This window comes from Pediculus humanus, genomic scaffold (genome assembly GCF_000006295.1).
Source record: "Pediculus humanus corporis 1103172108194 genomic scaffold, whole genome shotgun sequence".
Classification (NCBI taxonomy): Eukaryota; Metazoa; Arthropoda; class Insecta; order Psocodea; family Pediculidae; genus Pediculus; species Pediculus humanus.
Window position 1 is genome coordinate 538,679 of NW_002987764.1, and position 24,312 is coordinate 562,990.

Genomic DNA, 24,312 nt, shown 5'->3' on the forward strand with positions numbered 1-24,312 from the left:
AAAAAATGAATAATTATACGAACGGACTCGACGATCAACCAATCGGAATAAAGTTATTAATTAAAACGATTTACGATTGGTTGAATTAAATTATGCGTTATTAAATTTTATAATTATTTTGTAATCTAATCTAAAACAACAACGTAAATTTTTTTTTATCGTGTGAATTTAAAAAAAAAAAATTAAATTTTATAGTTATGTTGTTGTGCTATAAAAATATAGATGATTTAATCGAATGAAAAATAAAAAAAAGAAAATTCAAAACCCGTGGAAAACCGTGGAAAATTATGGAAAAACATAACCGAAACCCCTTTTCTTTCTCTCCGTCTCTCTTTTCATTTCTCTTTTTTTTCCTTCCTGTTTTTTTCCCCTCTCTTTCCTTTTCCCTTCCTCTTTTTTTTCCTCTTTCTCTGCCTTTCTTTTACTTTTCTTTAACTCTTTCTCTCACTCTCTCTCTCTCTCTCTCTCTCTCTTTCGTTTCCTTTTTTTCGTTCTCCCTTCTTCTCTTTTTCCTTTACTTTTTTTTAAACTCTCTCCCTCTCTCTTTCTCTCTTTTCTTTTTTCTACCAAATTTTCTCTCTTTTTTCTTTCTACTTTTTTCTCTTTAGCTTATTCCCTGTCTCTCTCTACACAAAAAAAAATGCGAATTGAACGGAAAAAATAATAATAATAATAATAGTAATAATAATAATTTTTTATTGTTTGCATTTTAAGAATTTAAAATCAGAAACTTTTCCCATTTATAAACATATACATGTATACTTTTTTGAAAAAAAAAAAAAAAAAAAAAATGGCTTCCAGTAAAATTTCAACGTGAAATTTTTTTTTTATATAAAACTAAATGACGAAATTTTACAAAAAAAAAAAAAAAAAAAATTTTTTTTCTCTTTTGCCGTGCGTAAAAAATGTCGCAAAAATAAAAAATTAATTAAAAATTTTTTTTTCATCCGAGCTCCCTTTCCCTTTCTCTCTCTCTCTCTTCCTCTCTCCCACTCATTTTTCGAATTTTCATTTTATCCACTAATTACGGTAATATATAAATAATTTTTTTTTTTTAATTTTCAAATTATTATTATTATTATTATTATCACATTCGTAACATTTAAACTCGTTATTTTTTATTTTCATATGTTCAATCTTTTTGTTTTGTTTTTTTTATCTAATTCCACGACCCTCATTATAATTTTATAAGGATTTTATCTACCATAAGTTTTTATTTTATTTTTTATTTTTTTTATTTTTTCGTTTCGTTATTTTGAATATTTTGATTTTTTTATTTTCCTGTCGTTTTCGTTTTTGTTTTTCTCGGGGGGTTCCCCCCCTTTTTTTTACGACAGAAAAAAATTTTTTTTTTACGTTTAATACATTTTTAAAAGGAAGCAAACGACCAACTTTTCTTCTATAAACGTATGTAAATATTAAAGTATTTGATAATAACAAAATGGCGTCGTCGATCTGTTTTTTAAAAAGAAAAAAAAATTTTCGGATAATTAATTTTTGATGGTCTTTTCCTTCTCCCCCCCTCTTCCCGCTCCCTTCCCGCTCCCGCCCCTTCCCTTCCCATTTTTTATAAACGTGATAAAAAAATCTGAAAAGGATTTGATGGATAATTTTTTTTGTGTGTGTGTGTGCGTGCGGATTTTAATGGATTTAACGGAAATTAATTTCGATAATCGAATCTTGATTCGATATTATCATTATTATTATTAAGTTAATAAAAGATTTATTTACTCGAAATAAAATCTTTTGTACTCGATTAATTTTTCCCCGACAGACAAATTTCACGCCCGCCCGCTCGCCCCACCTCCCCTCTCTCCTCCCCACAGAAAATTTATACGTATTTGACTTACCTGAATCCGATGAAATTTTATTTTCCTTTGTTTTGTTTTGTTTTCGACAAAGGATTTCTTCTCCAGTCAATCGTTTAATTTCCAGATCACGTGTCGTCATCACTCGTTATCATTATTATCATTACCTTTGATTAAAAATCCAATCGATTCTTTATCGGGGAAAATGAGAAGAAAATTGAAATTTTAAGGAAAACCCCCCAAAAAAAAAATTATTATTATTATTTTAAATTTAGTGACGCGACTTTCTCTCTCTCTCTCTCTCTCTCTAAGTCGTTGAAACTAAACGACAATTTCTTTATTATTTAATACTTTTGACGTCATCATTTATAAGCGACGTCATTAAACGAGAGATTACTGTTGTTATGATTATCGTTTTACATATATCAAAATATTATTTTAATTTTTTCGTAAAGTGCATTTCGAGTCTAATTCCACTGAAAAATTTATAAAGTGGTTTTAGATATCGTTAACGAATATTATCTTACTTTAATTTTTTTATTTGTCGTTGCGACAAAAGAATTTTATTTATTTTTAAATTCATCATTAAAAGGTTTTTAAAAATAATAATTGTACGTAACGGAAAAAAAAAAATAATTGTGACGTCAAAATTTTTCCGTAGCGCAGGTAGTACGAATTTTGTTCAGGGTGTTGAGGGGCGTGAGTTCAAATCACAGCAACGTTTTTTCTTTTTTTCGTAATGAAATTAAATTTATCATCATTATTATTATCGAATGTTTAAAATCATTATCCGATATAAAAATATGTAATATATTCCTCTCTCTTTCGATTAATTTCATTTCGTTTTAATTTAAATTATAGATTGATAAATAAGAAAAAAAAATTTAATGACGCAATTGTAAATTCGTCGAATGTCACGTGACATTCAAATGTGAAATGATGTATGCCGCCGCCGCCGCCGCCGCCATGTTTAAATTATTTACGTTACTATAACTAATAATAACATTTGTCTTACATTTTCTTTTTTTTTGTAATGCACGTGTAATACATCAATATACATATATATTTTGTAATTTATCATTATCATTATTATTAATATACATTTTCTCATTTCGTAATGACATTCCTTAAATATTCAAAGTCAAAACAGTCGTGATGTCATGTCTGGATATTTGATATTATGACAAAATAATATTACCTAATTTACTTTGTATATAGATATTAATGTTTTCTCTTTGGTATTTACGTACGATTCTTTACACTCATTAATGTCTCAATTATAAATAAAATGAAAGATTAAAAAATGAAAATGAAAAAATTTTCATGAAAATAATATGCGCGTCATGCGCGCGCAACTTAAACGACGCCATTAAAAAAATTAACGAACAATTTCGATTGAGAAATAAATGATTTTCGTCACAAATTCGCATCTAATCTTTTCCTTTTTTTTTTTTTTTTTTTTTTTGATATCATCACCTACGACACTGTCGGCCATTTTTCTTTTTTTTAAAACTTTTAATTACAAAAAAAAAAAAATACCAAACGCAACAATTAAAATTTACTTTACAAAGCGACGCTAATAATAAAAATAACGGTTTTTTACCTCATCTCCCATTCCTACGTCGTCAAAGCTAATAATCGCTTACAAAATAATAGATTTCTGAAATAATTTCATTACGTCATAATTAAAAACAACCAATCAGAAACGACTAATTTTTTCTTTCTTTTCTTTCATTCCCGACCTCGCGTTGTTGCGTTTTAACGACTTGAAAATTGGAAAAATTTTTTTATTCGAAAACTTTTTTTTATTTGGTTTCTTCTTCCTTTTTCTTAAAGTTTTTTTTTTTGCTGCTGCTGCTGCTGTACCTCCCCAAAGGTTTCCTTTATTTATTTCTTTTTAAAATCTTTTCATCTAACAAAAAAAAATTTATCAATTTTGTAACGTTCTACTTTTCCATTATTTACAATTAATAATTTTGATTGATTCGTTTAACTTTTTCATTTCCGGTTTTTCTTTTTTTTTGGGGGGGAGGGAATTTTTTTTTTTACGGTGGCTTTTAGTTTTAATTATTTTTTTAAATAAAATTTTCGTTTTTATCTCGTAAAGTTTTTTAATAAAAGTTTACGTTTTGTTTTTATTTTTTTCCAGTCGTTATTCAAGCCTACAAAGTTTCCATTGAAGTTTTAAGTGCCTCGAGAGGATGTACGGCCATACTTAGATGTGTCGTACCTAGTTTCGTTAAAGAAATGGTTAAAGTTGTTTCTTGGGTTCAAGATCCATCGACTTACCTTTATCCAAAATTACAAGGAGGTTTGTATAAAAAAAAATAAACTTTTTCATCTCTTTCCTTTGCAATATTCATTCTCTCTCTCTCTCACTCTCTATTGTTCGAAACAAACAAATATTTAAAAGTTTGTCGATATTTTTTTTTTATTAACAATAACAACTAAAACAAACAGAAGAAAAATAAATAAAAACAAGAAATGAGAAAAAGTGAGAGAAAGAGAGAGAGAAAAAAAAAGTAATATTAAAATATATTGAAAAGAAAAAAGAAAACGAAAATAAAATAAATTAAAAAAAAGTAAATTTTCTTTCTTTTATTTTTTTTCTAGAAAGAAAAAGAGCAAAAGGAAAAAAAGGAAAAAGAAAAACTTTCATTTAATTAAATAATTTAAAAAAGAAAAATTTTTTAACCGTCGAAAAACGTTCGACATAAAAATTAAAAACAATAAAATTTATTTATTTTTCTAATACATATATATATTTTAATTAAAAGCAGAAGATATTTTTTATAAGAACGTTTGTTTTTATTTATTAAATTCTTATTATTATTATTATTATTATTTTACAGATGGAAAATATCACGTTTTACCAACGGGAGAATTATTAATACATAATTTACAATTAAATGATCAATATCCGCAATACAGGTGTCGTACAATGCACAGATTAACTCGTCAAGTTGTCGGAAGTCCTCCTGCCACGATTCGCATTTCCGGTGAGTTTTTTTTTTTTTTAAATTAAATTAAATTTTTTTTTTGCTGTTGACTTTCTCTCTCTCTCTCTTTTTCTTTCTCTTCTTCGTTCCGGACAATTTAATAAAAAAAAAATCAAATCTTTCGTGTCAAACGAAATTGATTTGTTTTTATTATTATTATTATTATTATCATCGTGGAACTAGTACTATACCATCTATTTATCTTTTTTTGCCATTTTCTAAATGTCTAAAACAGTGACGTAAATTAGGGTAATAAAATCGGATTTTAAACGAACGGGCTTTGACATCAACGAGTGATTAATTAATGATTTTTAAGCTCTTGTAATTGCTGTCGTTCGAAAATCGTTGAACCATTTTTCCTTTTTTTTTTTATTTTTCTACCCCTCCTCCCCTCTTCGTGTCCTTTTTCATTTTCATCATTTCCGTTTCGCCCTTTCTCTCTCTGTTTGCCTTTTCCTCTCGCTCACTCTCTTTGTCATTTCCTTTCTTCTCTCTATCTTTCTCTTTTATTTTCTGTTCTCTCTATTTATCCCCCCAAATTTCTCCCTTCCTCTCCTCTCTCTCTGTGTCTCTTTCTTTTTTTATTTTTCTCACTTGTTCTCTTTCTATCCCCCGATTCTCCCTCTCTCTATGTCCTTTTTTTTTCTCTCTCTCTCTCTCACACTCACTCGCGTATTAATTGTGAATGGTTTAAGTCTTGTAAAAACAAAAAAAAAAAACCGGAAATTTAATTATTAATTCCTTAAAGGTACAAACAAAGGATTTAAAAGATTCTTCTTTCAGAGCGGAAGTAAAATCAACGACAGAAAAAAAAACAAAAAAAAGTGACGTCATTAAAAAGGGAAACAATCGATTTTCCCATTGGAAAAAAAAAAAAATTAAATTAAATTTGACTTTTTCGACTTTTTTTTTTAACCAAAACTAAAAGGAAATGACTCGATTAAAATTCAAATTAACCGTTAACAGGAAATTGAAAGTTTTTCAAAAACAGGAAATAATTTAAAGCCGAAATTTTTTGATTTTTTTTTTATTTCGGTGAGGGAGGAATAGGGATGGGGAAAAACTCTTCGATTAAAAATAAAAAATTTTTTTTTTTATTTATTTATCGGTTTGTGAAAAGAAACAATAAAAAAAAATTAATTTGTTTGTTTGTTTGTTTGTTTGTTTATTTATCGTTAATAAATAAATTTTTAAAACCGGTTCAAAAAAAAAAAGAAATTTTCTCATTGGTCGGATCGCCAAGTCCTTTTCAAAAAAAAAAATGAAAATTTACAAGGTTTAAAAAGCAATAAAAAAAAGAAAACGTTATTAAGAGACCGTTACGAATCGACCTGAGGAGAGGGGTGAGGGTGCGGGAAAAGGTAAAAATCGTGGGAAAAGAGGAGGATAGGAGAGGGGAGGGGAAGGGGATAATTCAACCGTCATTTGCTTTTTTTCAAATTTAAATGCCCTAAAAAGATCAAATAATTTAAAATAAAAAAAAATTTTTTTACGTTTTTTAATTTTTTTTCCTCCTTTTTTTTTCAAATAAAAAAAAAAAAAACCGAAGGGAGGGAAGGGGAAAAGGAAGGGAAATCATAATAAATATTTAATTGTGCCTTAAAAATGACGTCAAAGGTAAATCAGGTATTTTAAAGTAACGGAATTAATTATGCATTAAAAAAAAGGTAAAAAGCGGCTCATCTCGACATTAAAAAAAAAAAGAAAAACCGAATCAAAATGGCAAAAAAAAAGAAAATTAAAATTTAGAATTAAAAAAAAAAAGTTAATAATAATAATAATAATAATAAAAGAATTAGTCTTGGTAGGGAAAAAAAGGGAAGTAAAAAAAAAACTGGAAAAGATAACATAATGAAAAAAAAAAAAAAAAAGACTGACTGGAAGCTTAGTAAAGGCTTATTATATTAAATTTTTCTGATTAAAAGAAGGTAAAAAGACTCTTTAATTATTACCCGTAATAAAAAAGTAAAAAAGAGAAAAACGGAAATTATTACGTATTTAAAATAAAAAAAAGAAAAACGATTTTTAAATTACGTCAACAAAGATATAAAAAAAAAAGAGAGAGAAAATTGGCAACGTGGTAGTGGTCGTGGTGGTGGCGGTAGGTGGTAGTTATGAAAAAAATAAATAGATGGCGTTAAAAAAAAATCGGCGGAAAATTTAAAAAAATCATAATTTAATACCCACCGAATTCTTATTAAACGTGCGCCGCCCATAAGATAACTACGAAAAAATCGATTTTTTTAAATTTCGATTTTTTTGGAAAAATTGACGGGAAATTCAAAATTTAAAAAAAAATTTATTTTAAACGATTTACACACAAACAATTTCGATCCATTTAATTGAATTTTTTTTTTTTTTGGGGGGGGGATTTAATCGAAATAGACTTTACGATGATGTTGCGTAACTTCCCACACCCCCCCCCCTCAAAACTCCCCAAATCCTCGTGTTTATGTTACTGCCAAAAAAAAGAAAATAATTAGAACATTAAAACACAATGAAAACTTCGATCGTTCTTTTTTCTTTATTTTAATTTTGATTTTGCGCGCCAAATTTTTTATCCATTATCCTCCCTTCTTCCCCCTCTCCCTCCCACTTTCTTCTCCTATTACTTACTAATAAAAAATTAATTAATATTTTTATTACTTTAATATTAAAGTCGTAAAATAATAAAAAATTATATACGTATAAATAGTTTAAATATTTTAAGTTTGTTTTTAACAACAAAAACAAAAACAATATCGAAAAATATTTTATAGTTTAATAATAAATAAATAAATTTTTTAAATTTATTTATTACGTAATTTTTCAAATAATAATAATAATAATAATAATGGCGGTGGTTGTAAGAATTATTACGATCGGCTAAAGGAATTTTTAATGGTTTTTATTTTTTTTTAAACAAAAAACTAAAAACAAATGTTTTTTGTTGTTGGGAAAAAAAAGAAAAACCGGAAACGGAATCGACAAAACCGTTCGTTGTAGTAGTCGAAAAGGTGCAAAAAAGGTTTTTTTTTTTTATTGTGTGGCAAAATGAAAAATTAATAACGAAAAAAAGAAAAAGAGGAAAAAAGGACAAAAAATAATTTTTTTTAAAAATTTTAATGAATTTTCCAGGTTGACATTTGCTTAATAAATTTTTTTTTTTTTTCCAGGACCGAAGAATCTGTCTCATTTTATTGATTTATTAATTGACGGGAAAAAAGTTTTGAATTTTTTTTTTTTTGCCATCCCGTCAAAAGTTATTTAAAGGAGAGAAGGGGGAGGGAAGGGGAAGAAAGGGGAATCCTTAACCGAGTTTGTTTTGATTAAAAAAAAAAAAGGAAAAAGAAAAAAGAGAAAAAAAAATTTATTTGATTTTGTTGTTGTTGTTTTTGTTGTTGTAATTCAACGGTTGGTATCACTGATTTAAATAAAAAAAAAAAGGAAAAAAATCCACGTCGAATTTATAAAAAAAAAAATAAAATAATGAAAGGAGAAGAAAAAAAAAAGGTTTCCTCGAAATGATAATAATAATTTTTTTTTTTATTTTTGTTCTTTCTTAGAATTGCGCGGCGTTATTTCTCCTGCTATAGTCGAACATTCTGGAACTTTACACGTTGAACAGGATGAGGGAATTGTCATGCTGTGCATTGCTCAAAGTTGCCCGTCTCCCGATTACAGGTAAAAAAAACTTTTTTCATCCTTTGTTTTCCCTACGACACACACACACTACGATAATCTCCCTTTTTTTTCCTTTTGTCTTTTCTAGGATTTAAAAAATTCTCTTTTTTTGTCTATAATATAGTTATAGCATAAATTTTCTACCCGCTATAAAAAAGAATTTTTTAAATTAAAATTAACAAAAAAATTTCATCCTTCGAATTGAAATTCGCATTTAAAAAATTCTTTATTTAAAAGAAAAAAATTAATAGCGCTATATTTTTTTTAAAGTTTATAATAACTGCCCCCACCTTACCCTTCCTTTCCCTCTCGCCCCGGGGAAAAAAAACATTTAAATAATAAAAAAAGAAAACTACACATAATTACACAAAGGAAAAAAAAAATTTTTTCCCTTTCAATTTCGATTCGATAAAAAAAAAAGTAAAAATTTATAGCTAGCTATAAATTTCTTAAAATTTTCACACGTTCAAACTACAAAAAAAAGTATAAAATAAAATAGACAACAAAACAAAATGGCGGGAGAATTTTTAAACGCATTGAAATTTTTTACAACGCACTTTTTTGTTTTTTTTTTTAAATTTAAAATCCACTATTTTTATTTTTTCCAATTTCGTAAAAAATTTTCTCTTTTTTTTTATCAACGAATAGAATTTTATAGCGCGATAAAATAAAAAGAAAATTTTTTTTTTTTAAAGATGGTTTACGTTTTCTGGAGCCGAACCCGTTTTAATTATTCCGGGACCTAAAACACATTTATTAGGACCAATATTAGCACTCGAAGCTGTAACACAAGAAGATTCTGGAATTTATAGATGTTCGGCATCGAACGTGGGAGGAGAAGCAAGCGCCGAATTACGTCTCGTCGTCGTTACTTCCTTACACGTCGAAGTGTCACCATCGGTTTTAAGCGTACATATTGGCGGCACTGCCGAATTTAAATGTAACGTACATTCAGAGGTAAATAAGTCAAAAAATTTTATAACAAATTCTCTCTCTCTCTCACTCATCATTCTTTGTAAAAATTTTTCAAAATGGCGTCGTCAGAAAGGGTTGTTTAAATGAAAAACACTTAATAATAAAAAACGTTTTATTTTAATATATACCTATTAAAATTTTTAATAAAGAGATATCGAACGCTATAATTATTATATCAATTGCTATATTTACCTCTATAATTTTATGTTTCGTAATAATAATAATTTATGAACACCTGATCTCTCTCTTTCTTTATCTTTTTAATTTAAATTTTTAATTATTATTATTTTTCCAATTGTTGTTGTTAAAGTTTATATATATATGAATTTAACGTTTCAGGGACAGTATAACAGACCTTATATGATATCGTGGTTTAAAGATGGCATGCCGTTACCAGGTACGGGTAGGCACAACAGCGATCATTTCGTATTGAGAGGTGTTACGAGAGACGATAGAGGAATGTATCAGTGCATTGTAAGAAGATCAGAAGGAGATACGGCGCAATCATCTGGAGAATTACAATTAGGAGGTAAGAATTATTATCATTATTAAAACGGTTTCCGATTTTTAATTAGACTCGCTCACGAAATCGCTCCCGCACTCACGCACTCGCGCACGTCCGCACGCACAAATAACATTAAAAAATTTATTTTTTTTCCCCCAGACCGTTTCTCCCCCTCCCTCTGATTTTTCAATGTTTTTACCGCCGACTCGTGAGGAAAAAGTTAAAAATATCAAATTTTACACCCCTCCCCGCCTTCCCCTTCTCCTTTGTTTTTCTGGAAAAGATTTTTTTTTTTTATTTTTGCTGGAGAAAAAAAAAGTTTTTATTTATTTTTATTTTTTTTATTTTCCTTTAAACCGAACCTTTTTCCTTAAACTTTTGCCAAATGTCGTCGTCATCCTCGTTGTCGTAGTCGTCGTCGTCGTCGTTTGAAAAGTTCAACAGATGCTTATAAAAAAAAAAAAAAAAAAACATGGCAATCGTGATAATAATGATAATAAAAAAAATTATTTCAAGAGAAAATTTTTTCCTTTTTTTAAACGCGCACAACAAGTGAAATTTTATTAATAATCTTTGTTTTGCTACGCTTTATATATATTTTTGTCAAAAGTAATTTTTTAATTAACTTTTATACGGTAGCAAAAAATAATAATAATCATAATAATAATAATAATTTTTTCCGGATATGTACGAATGAATATGTCGGAGGTGGTTAGTGAATAAATGAAAAAACTTATTGTAATAATAATAATTACATAAACGTATTATTAACTTTTCTTAATATTGATTTTCTGGAGTTAAAGAGCAAGAGAGAGAGAGAGAGAGTAAGAACCGAATGAAGGAGAAAGAGAGAAAGAGAAAACGGAAATGAATGTGTTAGATGATAAAAGTTTTAATTATTATTGAGAAGTTAAAAAAAAAAAGAAAATTTTCTTTTTTTTTTTTGGCTTTTTCACTTTTTGGAGATTTCAAAACTGGAAAATGGAATTTAAAATATATAAAACAAAAGATAAATTTAATGAGCTGTCCAATCAATTACGTTTAGACCCTGGAGAAAATTTTCAAAGCAATTTCCACACGTTAATCTTTTTCCTTCCGGCCCCCATGTTTTTTACCCATACACAAATCCACTCTTCGTCACTTATACACACTCTCTCTCTCTCTCACTCACTTCTCCCAATTATTTTCACGGGGATTTCATTTTATATGAAAGATCACATCATAAACAAAAGTATAAAGAGAGAGAGGGGGGAGGGGGAGGGGGAGTAAGTTAAAAAAGTTAAAACTTAAGATCCGAACATAAAGTTTAAATTAACTTTTTTGATTTATTATTTTTAACCATCTTTATTATTATTATTATTATTATTATTATTATTATTATTATTATTATTATTATTATTATTATTTTGTTATTTTCTCTTGTCAGTTTCAAATGAAAACTCTTCTCCATGATTATTTAACTTCTTCTCATCAATCATAACCTGTTTTATTTTTTAAAAAAAAAGTCGCCCGAAAATGGGGAAGCGACAAACGAGAGGAAATGAGTTTCCCCCTTTCCCCCACCCACTTAACCTCACCTCGGGTTGGCAACATTGTTTTTTTTTTTATTTTGAAAAATTTTCTCTCTTTGTTGTTAAAAATTACACACGACACATATTTACGTTGTTTTGTTAAAATTTACCATCACCCCCACCACCACCATCACATCTTCTTCCTCTTCCTCCTTCTTCTTGCAATTATTTAAATTTTAAATGTTTGTGCGTAAGTAAGTGCGTACGTGCGTGTGCTACCGCGTACAATTTCTTAATTAGAAATGTCTTCTTTACGAAGATTTGTGGGTTTAAGTTGTAATTTAAAAATTTTTTTTCTTTTTTTTTTTTGTCGTCGTTATGTTGGTAATTTTATTATTTCGTAACAACAACAACAACAACGCGCTCGACGGTTCGTTTAAATGAAACTTTTTTTCCTTTTTTCCTTTTTTTTTTCCTTTTTTTCCTTTTTTTTCCTTTTTTTTTCTTTTTTTTCCTTTTTTTTTTTTCCTTTTTTTTCCTTTTTTTTTCCTTTTTCTCGAGCGTGTGTCGCAATCTCTTGAACAATAGAAAAATTTTTAAAAAAGTTTTTACCCTTTTATTATAATTATATGTTAATTATTATTATTATTTTTTTAATTGATTTTAATTATTATTATTATTATCTCGGTTAATTATTATGTAAAGAAAATTAAGTTGGTAGCATTGGGAAGTGGGGTGAGAGAATAAGTTAATTGTAAAAATCAAATTTTTTTAATTTTTTATTAAAATTTTTATTTTTTTCTTTTCTTATTCTTTTCCTCGAAAATATCCGGAAATAAAATTTTAATAAAAACGTTAAAAACTTTTCTTTTTTTTCCATTTCCGGTTTGAATTTTAACGGCTTTTTTTCGAATGTTTCCCTACGAATTTTTATTTTTTTTTTTTTGTAAAAGAAAAACAAGTTTTATTATTTATTATTATTATTATTAAAATTTAAATTTGCTTTTTTTTTGGCGGGTTTTGTTTGTTTCATTTTTTTTTTTTAACTATCGTTCCAGGTTTTCATCCGCCATTTTGATTTTTTTTTTTTTTTTAATTTCGTCGAAATTTTTTTATTATTTTGTTTTTGAAAAATTTTTTTTTTCGTTTTCGCATTGCCCTATTCCCGTTTTATCCCGGTTACAAAAAAAACAGGATAGCAGTAACATAATAATAAATAAAATTTCCTGGAAGAGTTTTTCTTTTGTCTGGAGAAAAATAACGACGACGAGTGCCAAAAAAAATTTTTTGCCCCGATCAATCACGTGATTAATATTCAAAAGAAATTTTTCTTCATTTGCTCCGCCCACAATCCTCCCCTCCCTTCCTCTTTTTTTCCTATTCGTTTAAAATATTTTCTCACCTTGCAAAAAAAAAAATAAAAGAAAACCATAATTCAAATCGGTCAAGTTAATTTGGTCTATGTATAATAATAATAATATCTCCATGAAAATAATTTTTTTTTTTATTAACCGTTTTCCGAGTAATAATGAGCCTACGCACGTGTATAAAATGACGTCACGAAATTTTTTTTCTTATTTTTCTTTCGGGTTTTTTTTCTTCCCTTTCCCGACAGGAAAACCCATCGTTTATATTTGCATAGTCATTGTAAATTCTTTTTTTTTTCTGGAGAAAAAGGAAAGGAAAGATTGTGTAAACACAAAAAGTTTCAAAAAAGGAAAAAAAGTTGTGAAAAGATTTTTTTTGAAAAAAAAAAAAAAAAAAATATAATAAAATAAATTTCGAGGAGGTTTTTTATTTTTTTATTTTTTTTTATCCCCCCGACGAAACGAGAGTGAGAGAGAGAGAAAAAAAATATACCTGAAAAAACGGTAGTAAATTAATTTTATCTTCTGCTTGCCGAAGCAAAAAAAGTCATCGTTTCCGTTTTGAAGGAGGAATGATGATGACGTCGACAGGTGGTTGACGCAGTTTACTTTTATACACACCATAAAACTCGTGGAAATTCGTTTTTTTTTTTTCTTTTTTTTTCCTTTTCCTTCTTCCTTCTTTCTCCTCCTCATATTCTTCCTTCTCATTCTCACTCCATTCACTCCACTCTATTCACCTTTTATATTTTTTTTTATTTTTATTCCCACCTACTACTTTAACCTCTTGAACTTTTCACGATATTTATTTATTTATTTTTTTTTATACTTCAACCAGATACTCCACCGTCACTTTTATACAGTTTCATTGAACAAACGCTACAACCGGGTCCCCCAGTTTCATTAAAATGCAGCGCTGCTGGAAATCCAACGCCGCAAATAATTTGGACTTTAGATGGTTTTCCACTACCTAATAACGGAAGGTAAAAATTTTTTTTTTTTTCTTCTTCTTCTCTTTCTTACGACGCCATTTTGGCACTTAATTAAACAAAAAAAATTTACAATTTCATTAATGTTTTCTGTAATTTCTGTCGGACATTTTCTTTGAAAAAATCATTATATTGATATCGACAAGGTTTTTTTTTTGGGGGGGGAATTGGGAAAAATCACCGGATTAAAATGATAAAATAAATTTGTATTATTAATTATTATTATTATTAACGAGAAAACGTACTATATAAGCTATAAATAAAAACGATCGAATTTACCTCACGATGCTGTTGATGATGATGATGATAATAATAATAATGAAACTTTTCGCATCTCTTAATTACTTTTAAATTACCTTGTAAAAAAAACAAGACGAAAGTAAAACAATGTTAAAACGTTTGCATAGGATAAAGTAAATAAATAAAATTAAAATACGAAAGGTTAAGGAAAAATTCAAAATCGTCAAGAGAAAAAACATGGCGGCGATGGCGGTGGTAAAAAATTACGACGAAGAAAAACGTAAGAGAGAGAGAGAGAGAAACGATGAGGAAAAAAAAAGAGGAAGGAAATGAAAAAGTAAAAAAGAGAAAAATTTCAAGAGTTATGTTTATGAAAAATAAACGGAAAAGTGAAAAAAAAAAAGAAAGTGGTTTAAGAAACTAAAAAGAAAGAGAGAGATAGAGAGAGAGATTAAAAAAAAAAAAAAGTAACGGAAAAGGAAAACATTATGCCGTCACCTTCAATAAAAAAATTCATCAATTATTCGTGAGTGGCTTTTCTCGTTATTTTTCTTCTCTTTTTAAAAAAAAAATACATTTCTATTAAAAATAATAATAATAATAATAATGATGATAAATAAAATATCAGAAGATGAATCGGTTGACGGGGATAAAAAAAAAAAAAAAATAAATTATCTACTGCCACGTTTTAATTTTTTTAATGCGGTTAAAACGAAACACGTTTGTTTGTTTTCAAAAAAAATAACGTGAAATTTTTTTTTATTGTTACGAGGTTTGTGATTGGACAATATATGACCGTACACGGTGACGTAATAAGTCACGTGAACATAAGTCAGGTAGCTGTTGAAGACGGTGGAGAATATACGTGCGTTGCGGAAAATCGTGCGGGAAAAGTTTCGCATTCCGCGAGACTAAACGTTTACGGTAAGTTAGACATTAATATTTAATTCCTCGTCCTCGTCGTCGTGTAATTAAACTTAAAAATTTTTTTTGTTTTTTTCCTCCATTTTTTTTTTTATTTAAGGACTTCCGTACATAAGATTAATTCCAAAAATTACAGCAATTGCTGGAGAAACATTGAGACTGAAATGTCCCGTTGCTGGATTTCCAATCGAAGAAATTCATTGGGAACGAGGTAAGATCCACCATTTTGTCTTTTCCGTTCGTTTCTAACGACTTCATCGTTTTTTTTTTTTCAGGTGGAAAATTATTACCTGTCGAAATACGTCAAAACGTCGAATCGGACGGTACTCTCGTTATAATGTCGGTACAAAAAGAAACAGACGTCGGTGTTTATTCCTGTTGGGCTAAAAACAAACAAGGAAAAAGTGCAAGAAGAAGCGCGGAAGTTGCTGTCATAGGTAAAAATATATTTATTGCCTTAAAAAAAAATTTTTTTTCACACAAATAGTTTAATTTGATGACGTCACATTCGAATAATTCGACGACCGTTATTTTGGAGTTGTTATCATCGTTTATTGCATTCCAGGTTTTTTCTTCCTGGAAAATTAATTTAAAAAAAAAAATTCGTGTCGTTTTTTTTTTTTTTTTTTTCTTACATTGTGTTATTTCAGTTCCTCCTAAATTAACCTCATCACCCGATCGTATACTTAACGCTGGTGAAAGAGCCAGTCTCACGTGTTCAGTTATCAAGGGTGATCAACCCATGTCTATGGCATGGTTAAAAGACGGAAGAGGAGTTGATAGTCAAAGTATAACGATTAATCAATTGGATCAATACAACAGTATTCTTCTAATAGAGAGTTTATCGCAGGACCACAACGGAAACTACAGTTGCTATGCTAGAAATGCTGCTGCCGAAGTTTCCTACACGACACAATTGTTTGTCAACGGTAAACGACCATATTCAAAGCTGCACGTGGCGCCAGAACAAAAAAAAAAAGAAACTTTTTTTTTTTAATTGTATATATATATATATGCTCGAATAATTTTTATTTATTTTTTTTTTTGGAAAAGTGTTTTCGTTTTATTCTTGCTCTCTCATGTTTGTGGTTTTGTTTTGTTTTTTTTTTGTTTTTTTTTTTTATTTTCTTTTCTTCTCTAAATGCAGTTCCCCCTATAATTGAGCCCTTTTCCTTCCAAGACGGGCTTTCTGAGGGCATGCGCACTCGCACGGTGTGTGGAGTCAGTCAAGGGGATCCCCCTCTGACCATCACTTGGCTAAAAGATGGCGGGAGTCTTCCTCCGCATCTCGGAGCAAACTATACTACTCTTGATGCTTATTCTAGCCTCCTCAGCATTCCTAGCCTCACCTCCTTACATTCTGGTGATTATACTTGCGTTGCCTCGAATCCGGTGGCCGAACTCAGGTACACGGCCAAGCTACTGGTCAAAGGTACGGGTAGTTATCGGTGTTGAAAAAAAAAAAAATATATATATATATACACAATCACACACGTTTCGAACATATATAATGTTAATAAATAATAATAATAATACAAATATTTTTTATTTAATTAATCGCACATGTAAACACGCAAGCAAATTATATATGTTCCTCTTTCTTTCTTTCTTTCTTTCTTTTCTTTTTTTTTTTTTAACGAACAAACAAACAAACGAAAAACCTTCACCCGACAGATGTTTTTGGTACCCCACAAAATTGCTTTTCGCACTGCAGTCACAAGGTACTGTATTATTATTTGTTATGTTTTCCTGCACTTTTGATTCATATGACATATATATATATATATATACATAATGCACGTGCCTTTTTTATTTTATTAATCGTAACGCTTTACGTTTTGCTGTAGTTAAATTTTTGTTTTTTTGATTGAATCTTGTTTCTTACGAACCGCCTAAAAACAACAAAAACAATTTTTTTTTTTTGCTATGGTTTAAATTATTTTTTTTTTAAACTCCTTAAAAAAAAAAAAATAAAAAAAAAAGTGGAAAACATATAATTTTATATATTAAACGTGTACAATGCGAAACGCACGTGCACACGACGTGTATGTTTTTCCATTTACGTAAAATAAAAATTATTATTATTATTATTATCATAACAAATAAGAAAACGATTGTTTTTTTTTTTTTTATAAAGTTAAAAAAAAAAAAAAAAAAAAAAAACAAAACTCAAATCGTCGTTCGTTTTCTTATTTGTTTAACTTTTTTTTTCTTGGCTCGTACACAGAATGTTTCCGCCATTTTTTTTTTGCTGACGTCAATTATGCTTTTCACGACAGCAAATTTAAAAAAATTTTTTTTATTGTTTTCAGCAAAAAAAAAAATTGCGGAAACATGTTGTGCACATTTCAAAAGTGGGTTTACTCATATTTTTATTATTATTGATAACGAAAAAAAAGTTTAACCGTAATTATTATCATTATTATCGATCGTATTTATCAATTATTTATTATTATTATTATGTATCACTATTATTAATTAAATCACGAAAAAAAACCGTTTTAGTTAAGTCAAGTTAATAATTTGCTTTTTTGCCACCGTAATAATAATAAAAAAAATTTTTTTTTTGTAGCAAAACACGATACGAACCCTTTTTAATCGCTTTACCGCTACCTCCACCCCCCCACTCCCCCCCACTTCTACCCTTGTATCACTGAATCGTATATACATAACGTACGTAATGAAAGCTATTAAAAAAAAATTGTATATTCATGTGAATAATAATAATATTAAATAGGATGTGTAATAATAAATTAATTTTTTTTTAGTTTTTATGTTTTCTTTTATGTTTTTTTCTCCTCCATTTCGTTTTTTTTTTTTTTCACTAATGAGAATCCATTAATGTTGTTTTTATTTATTTATTTATTTATTATTTTGCGGTAATTATATAGTCGAAGTAATAATAAATAATAATTAAATCCGTGTTAGTTATGTGTATAAATAATACAAAAAACACACACACAACACAACACGCTCGCACACATCCTCACGTAATAATAATAATAAACGTTTATATTGTTATTATTAGTATTATTATTATTATTATTAGTATCGTCGTAAAGATTTTAATACTTTTATATACGCGTGCGTACACACGTGTACTCTTATGTAATAAATGAAGGGTGTGTAGGTTTATGAAAATGCTGTCGGATTAAACGTTATTATTATTATTATTATTATTATCATTATCATTCGGTCGGTTGTGTTTTGTTCGTTTAAATCCGACAGCATTTTATTTTATACGTGCGTAAGGTGAGTCAATTATTATTATTATTATTATTATTTTTAAAAAAATGAAAAAAAAACGAGTATTCCTACTGAACGTACATAATATGATTTTCAAAAAAAAATTGCACAGGGGGTTTGTGTTTGTTGAAAATGGGAGGGGAGGGGAGATAGAAAAGGGGGAGGAGGGTGAGGGTAAAAACCACCCCCTTAAAAAAAAACAAAACAGAAAATTTAATTTTTTTTTTCTATTTTTTATCACTCACAGTTCCGCCGAGGTGGACTATAGAACCCAACAGCGAAATAAGCGTTGAAAGAAATCGTCACGTGATGTTACACTGTCAAGCGGAAGGAGTACCAAAACCGAACATCGTTTGGAAAAAAGCAACATCCGGTATTACACCATTTTAAAAAAAAACTCTAAATTCTAATAATAATAATAATGATAATTTTGTTGTTTTTTTTTTGTTTCGGTTGGTTCCGAGGTGGTAAAAGTGGCGAATACGAAGAAGTGAGGGAAAGAATACACACGAAAATATTTTCAAACGGTTCCCTCCTTTTACAAAACATAAAAGAAGATAAAGAAGGTCTTTACATGTGTCAAGCAAATAACGGAATCGGAAATCCGATAGGAAAAATGGTTCAGTTAAAAGTTAATTGTAAGTATTTTATCATCGCTATGATGACGTAATAATCTATAAATAATTGATAACTCGTACCTATTTTACAACAGCATCTCCATATTTTTCAACTCCTTCGAAACAAGTCACGGTGAAAAAGGGTGATGTTGCAGTTTTACAATGCGATGTCAAAGGTGATAAACCTATAACGATATCGTGGTTAAAAAATGGAAATGTTAAATTGACTCCTCAAAATAATTACAGGTACCCCAATAAAATCTTTGTAAATTTATTGTCTTTAACAACAATAATAATAATGATAAAATTTTGTAGAATTTCCGTCAAACAAGATCTTTTACCGGAAGGAGTGATGGCCGAAATACGTATAACAGGTTCGGATTCAAGCGATAGCGGTGCTTATTTTTGTCAAGCTAGTAACGTTTACGGAAGAGAACAACAAATGGTTCAGTTGTTTGTTCAAGGTACGAATGTATATTTTATTAAACAAAATGGCGAATGTTGTTAAACGAATTTGCTTTTTGTTTTAAAGAACCACCTCAAAGTCCGTCGGAATTAGAAATCGTTTCGATAAATAGTAGATCGGTTAATCTTCAGTGGAAAAGACCATCCGATGGCAATGCGGAAATCAGTAAATACATAATACAATTCAAGGAAGACGATGGTGAGGAAATGAAAAATTTGTGTGTCGAGTGCGGGTGTGTCACGAGGTACGACATGATAATGTTTTGTTTTTTAGTCACGACGACATGGCAAAACGTCGAAGTTGGAATAATACCGTCGGCGATAATCGAAGATCTTAAACCGGATACTAAATATTTGGTCAGAGTCATAGCAGAAGGTACTGCAGGACGTAGTATACCTAGCGAACCGTTGCTAATAAAAACGGAACCACAAAGACCCGCAGGGGCGCCTCTTCACATAAACGTAAGACCCATGTCATCGACGGAAATATTAGTGTCGTGGTCTCCTCCACTTTTTGAACTGAGACACGGTAAAATATTAGGTTATAATGTTGGAATAAAAGAAGCCAGGTGAGTGGTGGTGGTGGTACGGGGGGAGGTATCGTAAGAACCGGTAAAATTTTTTATTGTCGATGGTGTTATTTAATTTTTAGCTCCGCATCGGCAACTTATTCTTTTACCAACATAAATGGTGATGGTGAAGAAGGTGGAGAACTTTTATTAACGGGTTTATCAAAATTTACAAGATATTCGATTGTCATTCGAGCTTTTAATGAAATTGGTTCGGGACCACTTTCGGAACCGATTTTAACTCAAACATTGGAAGATGGTATAAATTTTATAAAAATATTTTTAAATGTTTAAAACTTTTTTTTTTTTTTAAACAAAATAAATTTAAAGTACCCAGCATGGCACCCGAAGACGTGCGTTGTTCTGTGCTGAGTCCGCAATCTTTACAATTAAGTTGGTTACCACCAGCTCCAGCTCATTCCAATGGTATTCTTCAGGGTTATAAAGTTCATATCGAACCACTTCACGATGACGTAATATACGGTAAGTTTTGAAATTTTCCGCCGGTTTTCTTTTCTTTTTAAAAAACTTTAAACGTTTTCTTTTCGTTGTTGTTGTTTTTAGATAATGATGAATTCGAACCAAGAAAAACAACTTCACTTACAATGGTTATTTCCGGTTTGAAAAAATTCACTAATTATAGTATACAATTGTTGGCATATACTCGCGTCGGTGATGGAATATTATCGAAACCGACGTATTGTCAAACGGAAGAAGATGGTGAGATTTTTTTTTTTTTTGTTAACCCAGGAGACCTGGGTAACCTCCCCACCCGGTAGCAGGGAGAGTGTGGGACTTGGCCTCTGATGTAGGCACAGGTCTGTTCTTGTTTGAACGAGCCGAAATTGAACTCCCACCTTCTGGATTTCACGACTCTCAACTCGGTGACTTTGGGTCAACGTGGAAAATCCAAACCCAGAACTTCCCCCCCCCCCCCTTAACATCCTCTTTACCTAGCCTCTAAGTAGTTGGATTACAGGAGTAGTAGCTTACGACTCCCGGCTATCTGAACAATACCGGCGTAATTTCTATTTTTTAGTTCCAGGACCGCCATCGGATATAAAAGTCGTAGTCAAATCATCGGATTCACTTTTAGTTTCATGGCTTCCTCCTAAAGAACCAAATGGTATCATCACAAAGTACAATTTATACATGAGGTGAGTATTAAAATGTTTAAACGATGAAAATGTAAAATTTTTCTACGATGGGTAATTTTTTTTTTCCAGAACCGATAATCCGACAGCAGCCGAATTACACAAAAACAAACATTACGTACCGACTCAACACACCCTATACGAAGTTAAAAATCTTCGTACTCAAGTCGAATATCAATTTTACGTGACGGCATCGACGAAAATCGGTGAAGGACAAAGTTCCAGACTAGTGACGCAACTTCCGAACAACAGAGGTAACCTGAATATTTGCCTGGAGACGTTTTAAGACGTTTAACGTTACGATAAAACTTTTCGCAGTTCCAGCTAGGATAGCGTCTTTCGGCGGCCCAGTTGTATTCCCGCGAAAATCATCTGCGACTTTATCCTGCGATGCCGTCGGTCAACCCGAACCTAAAATGGAATGGTTTAAAAACGATCAACTCCTAAAATTCGAATCCAGTAAAGATTATCAAATTTTAGATTCTGGAGAAATAATATTAACGAATCTTCAACCGGAAGATACTGGAAATTACACTTGTCGTATAGACAATCTACAAAGTTCGGATCGCATAACTTATTACTTGGTAGTTCAAGGTAATAAAATTACTTTCCTGGACAAAAATTTTTGGCGGGAAAAAAAAATTTTTTGTTTTTTTTTAGTGCCCCCATCACCTCCGGTGCTTTACGTAACTAGCGCAACAAGTAGTTCGATACTTTTTCACTGGAAAGCTGGTTCTTCCGGTGGAGCAATCATAACAAGTTTTTTACTTTACTATAGCAGAGATCATTCAGATCCCGAAGAAGTTATTCTTTCTAGAAGAATCACTTCGTATGAATTAAAAGTTTGTATAAGACTCTTCCCTACCGCCATTTTGTCTTTCAAATGAGTTTTGCGTAAATTTTTGTTGTTCTTCTTCGACAGAATTTATCCTGCGGCAGCACATATCATTTATTTTTGATTGCTCAAAACAAAATTGGAAAATCGCCACAATCTTCGACGTTATCGGTCAGAACTCAGGGTGAACCGCCAGGGGTACCACAAGGTACGGCGTTGATACAACCAAATTCAACATCAGTTCTTTTAAGACTTCACGTTTGGCCTGATAGCGGTTGTCCGTTGTTGTATTTCGTCATCCAGTACAGATCAAATACGGATACTTTATGGATATTAGGTGAGTTAAACAAACAAACGAACAAACAAACAATTTGTTTTATAAATTAACAACCCAAAAAAAAAATTTTTCTTTATTCGTAATTTTCCAGTAACGAGTTCATTAAAACCGCAAAAAAGGTTTACCATATCCGGTTTAAAACCACTGACCGTATATCAGCTCAAAATAGAAGCTCATAACATAGCAGGTTCTTCGATGGCCGAATTTACTTTTATAACGTTGACCAAAGATGGAGATCCTCCACCACCGGAATTGGTTACAAGAACTCATCCGAATCATTCTTTATTGAACGATTTCCGTTTTTTAGTTCCGTTATTTTTAGCATTTGCCGCACTATTGGCCGCACTCGTCGCGACAGTTTTCTGCTGGAGAAACAGTACGTTTACCTTAAAAAACTTTTCTTTTTTTAACTTAATAAAAAATTAATTTTTTTTTTAAAGAAATCCTCGACGGTTTTGGTGCAGACCAAGGAAGGCCTTTGAAAGAATCTTTGGATAATCAACATAATTCGGAAGCACAAAGGGAAAGATATTATGCTACCATTCATAAAGTTCCTCTACAAATAAGCAACGAAAAAATTCCAGGTTGAATTTACTTATTACGTCATGTGAATTCTCAATCGCAGAACATAGCAGAAGACATAATTTTTCTTTAATTTTCCAGAAACTTCCGAAGATATATCACCGTACGCAACGTTTCAATTGTCTGAAACGGGTGCACCGACCACAGCCATGCTTCATAGTTTCATGTATCACGAACAAGCTTTAACCGAAGGGTGTAATTCACCGCCGCCACCACCGCCCCTGGTAAGTAATAATATCCACTTGGAACCTCTCGGAAAAAACAACCCTTAAAAAAAAAAAATTAATAAAATTTTTTAGGGAATAAAAATGTCGGAACGAAGAAGGAGCAGGAGTAGGAGTAGAAAACGTGAAGCTGATAGCGATGGTTCAGATTCTGATAACGACCAATTAACTTCCAGCAGAACTGAATCATCTAATCAATTAGATACTTCAAGGTTAAAACAAAGTAAGTAAATTTCACGATCAAGTGATTTTTTGATGGTAAAAAAAAAAAAAAATTGGAATTTTTTTCAGGTTATCTTTATCACGGACCTCATTCAAGTACATCTTCGGACATATCACTAATGTCAGAAGTTAAATCTCTTCCGAGAAGAGGACGCAATAGGTAACTTTTTATTAATAATGATAATTAACACATTGTTACGGGAGAAAAAAAAATTTTTTTGGTTTTTACCCTCCTACCATGTTTAATATAATAAAAAGAATGTTCTTTTTATTGTGCGAACTGTAAGAAGTCACAACCGGTGGATAAATTCCAGCAAAACCTCTCTTCGCTCACTGATACTTCCCCCAATTTCAACCGCCGAAACGAGTTTCAACGGCCTTCCTCCAGACTCTCTGATGCATCCACCGGACAGGCACGATATCAGAGAAACAGAATGCGACATAGACACTATGAAAAAAGTCAAAATGGGACTGAGATCATCGCTTTGGTCTCGCCCTTCAGGCCTTACTAAGCCTACGACGGATTATTCCATTGCCGTTTAAAACGCGGTTGTTCTCTTTTTCTTCGTCTCCGGAAACGGAAATAATTGACAGGAAAAGAGAAACACAGAATATTAAAAAAAAAATTAAAAATTTTATTAAATTATGCTGTTGCCAAATTTTATAAAAAATATTTTTAATCGTTTAAGAGTTATTGCAAAAATTTTTACAATTTTTTTCTTTTTTTTATAAAATGAGCTTGCGTACGCATACGTTTTACATAAAAATTGGTCAACGTAACAAAAATATTTTTTCTTTGTTTTTTTTTTATAAGATGAGCTTGCGTACGCGTAAGTTTTACATGACAAAAATTAGTCAACGTAATAAAAAAATATTTTCTTTTTTTTCTTTTTATAAGATGAGCTTGCGTACGCATACGTTTTACATAAAAATTGGTCAACGTAACAAAAGTATTTTTTCTTTGTTTTCTTTTTATAAGATGAGCTTGCGTACGCGTAAGTTTTACATAACAAAAATTAGTCAAGGTAACAAAAAAATATTTTCTTTGTTTTCTTTTTATAAGATGAGCTTGCGTACGCA

At 30.1% G+C, this 24,312-nt stretch overlaps 2 protein-coding genes across 2 annotated transcripts; both read left to right on the forward strand.

Moving 5' to 3' along the window:
- Nucleotides 1–3,032: 3,032 nt before the first annotated feature.
- Nucleotides 3,033–5,635, forward strand: Phum_PHUM427180 (uncharacterized protein; the record flags this gene model as incomplete). The annotated part of the gene is made up of 4 exons (XM_002429256.1): nucleotides 3,033–3,054; nucleotides 3,958–4,119; nucleotides 4,661–4,807; nucleotides 5,556–5,635. 4 exons carry the CDS (start codon nucleotides 3,033–3,035, stop codon nucleotides 5,633–5,635), a joined length of 411 nt encoding a protein of 136 aa, XP_002429301.1.
- A 2,276-nt stretch (nucleotides 5,636–7,911) lies between these two features.
- On the forward strand, nucleotides 7,912–23,775 carry Phum_PHUM427190 (down syndrome cell adhesion molecule, putative; the record flags this gene model as incomplete). The annotated part of the gene is made up of 29 exons (XM_002429257.1): nucleotides 7,912–7,924; nucleotides 8,353–8,470; nucleotides 9,166–9,415; nucleotides 9,785–9,974; nucleotides 13,667–13,811; nucleotides 14,830–14,981; nucleotides 15,082–15,192; nucleotides 15,257–15,418; nucleotides 16,129–16,413; nucleotides 18,475–18,600; nucleotides 18,692–18,865; nucleotides 18,940–19,090; nucleotides 19,160–19,308; nucleotides 19,377–19,508; nucleotides 19,584–19,878; nucleotides 19,962–20,137; nucleotides 20,209–20,361; nucleotides 20,443–20,598; nucleotides 20,918–21,035; nucleotides 21,105–21,286; nucleotides 21,351–21,626; nucleotides 21,693–21,874; nucleotides 21,955–22,204; nucleotides 22,296–22,580; nucleotides 22,669–22,788; nucleotides 22,868–23,010; nucleotides 23,086–23,233; nucleotides 23,302–23,392; nucleotides 23,547–23,775. The coding sequence occupies 29 exons, from the start codon at nucleotides 7,912–7,914 to the stop codon at nucleotides 23,773–23,775; spliced, it is 4,962 nt and encodes a 1,653-aa protein (XP_002429302.1).
- Between the last annotated feature and the right edge of the window lie 537 nt (nucleotides 23,776–24,312).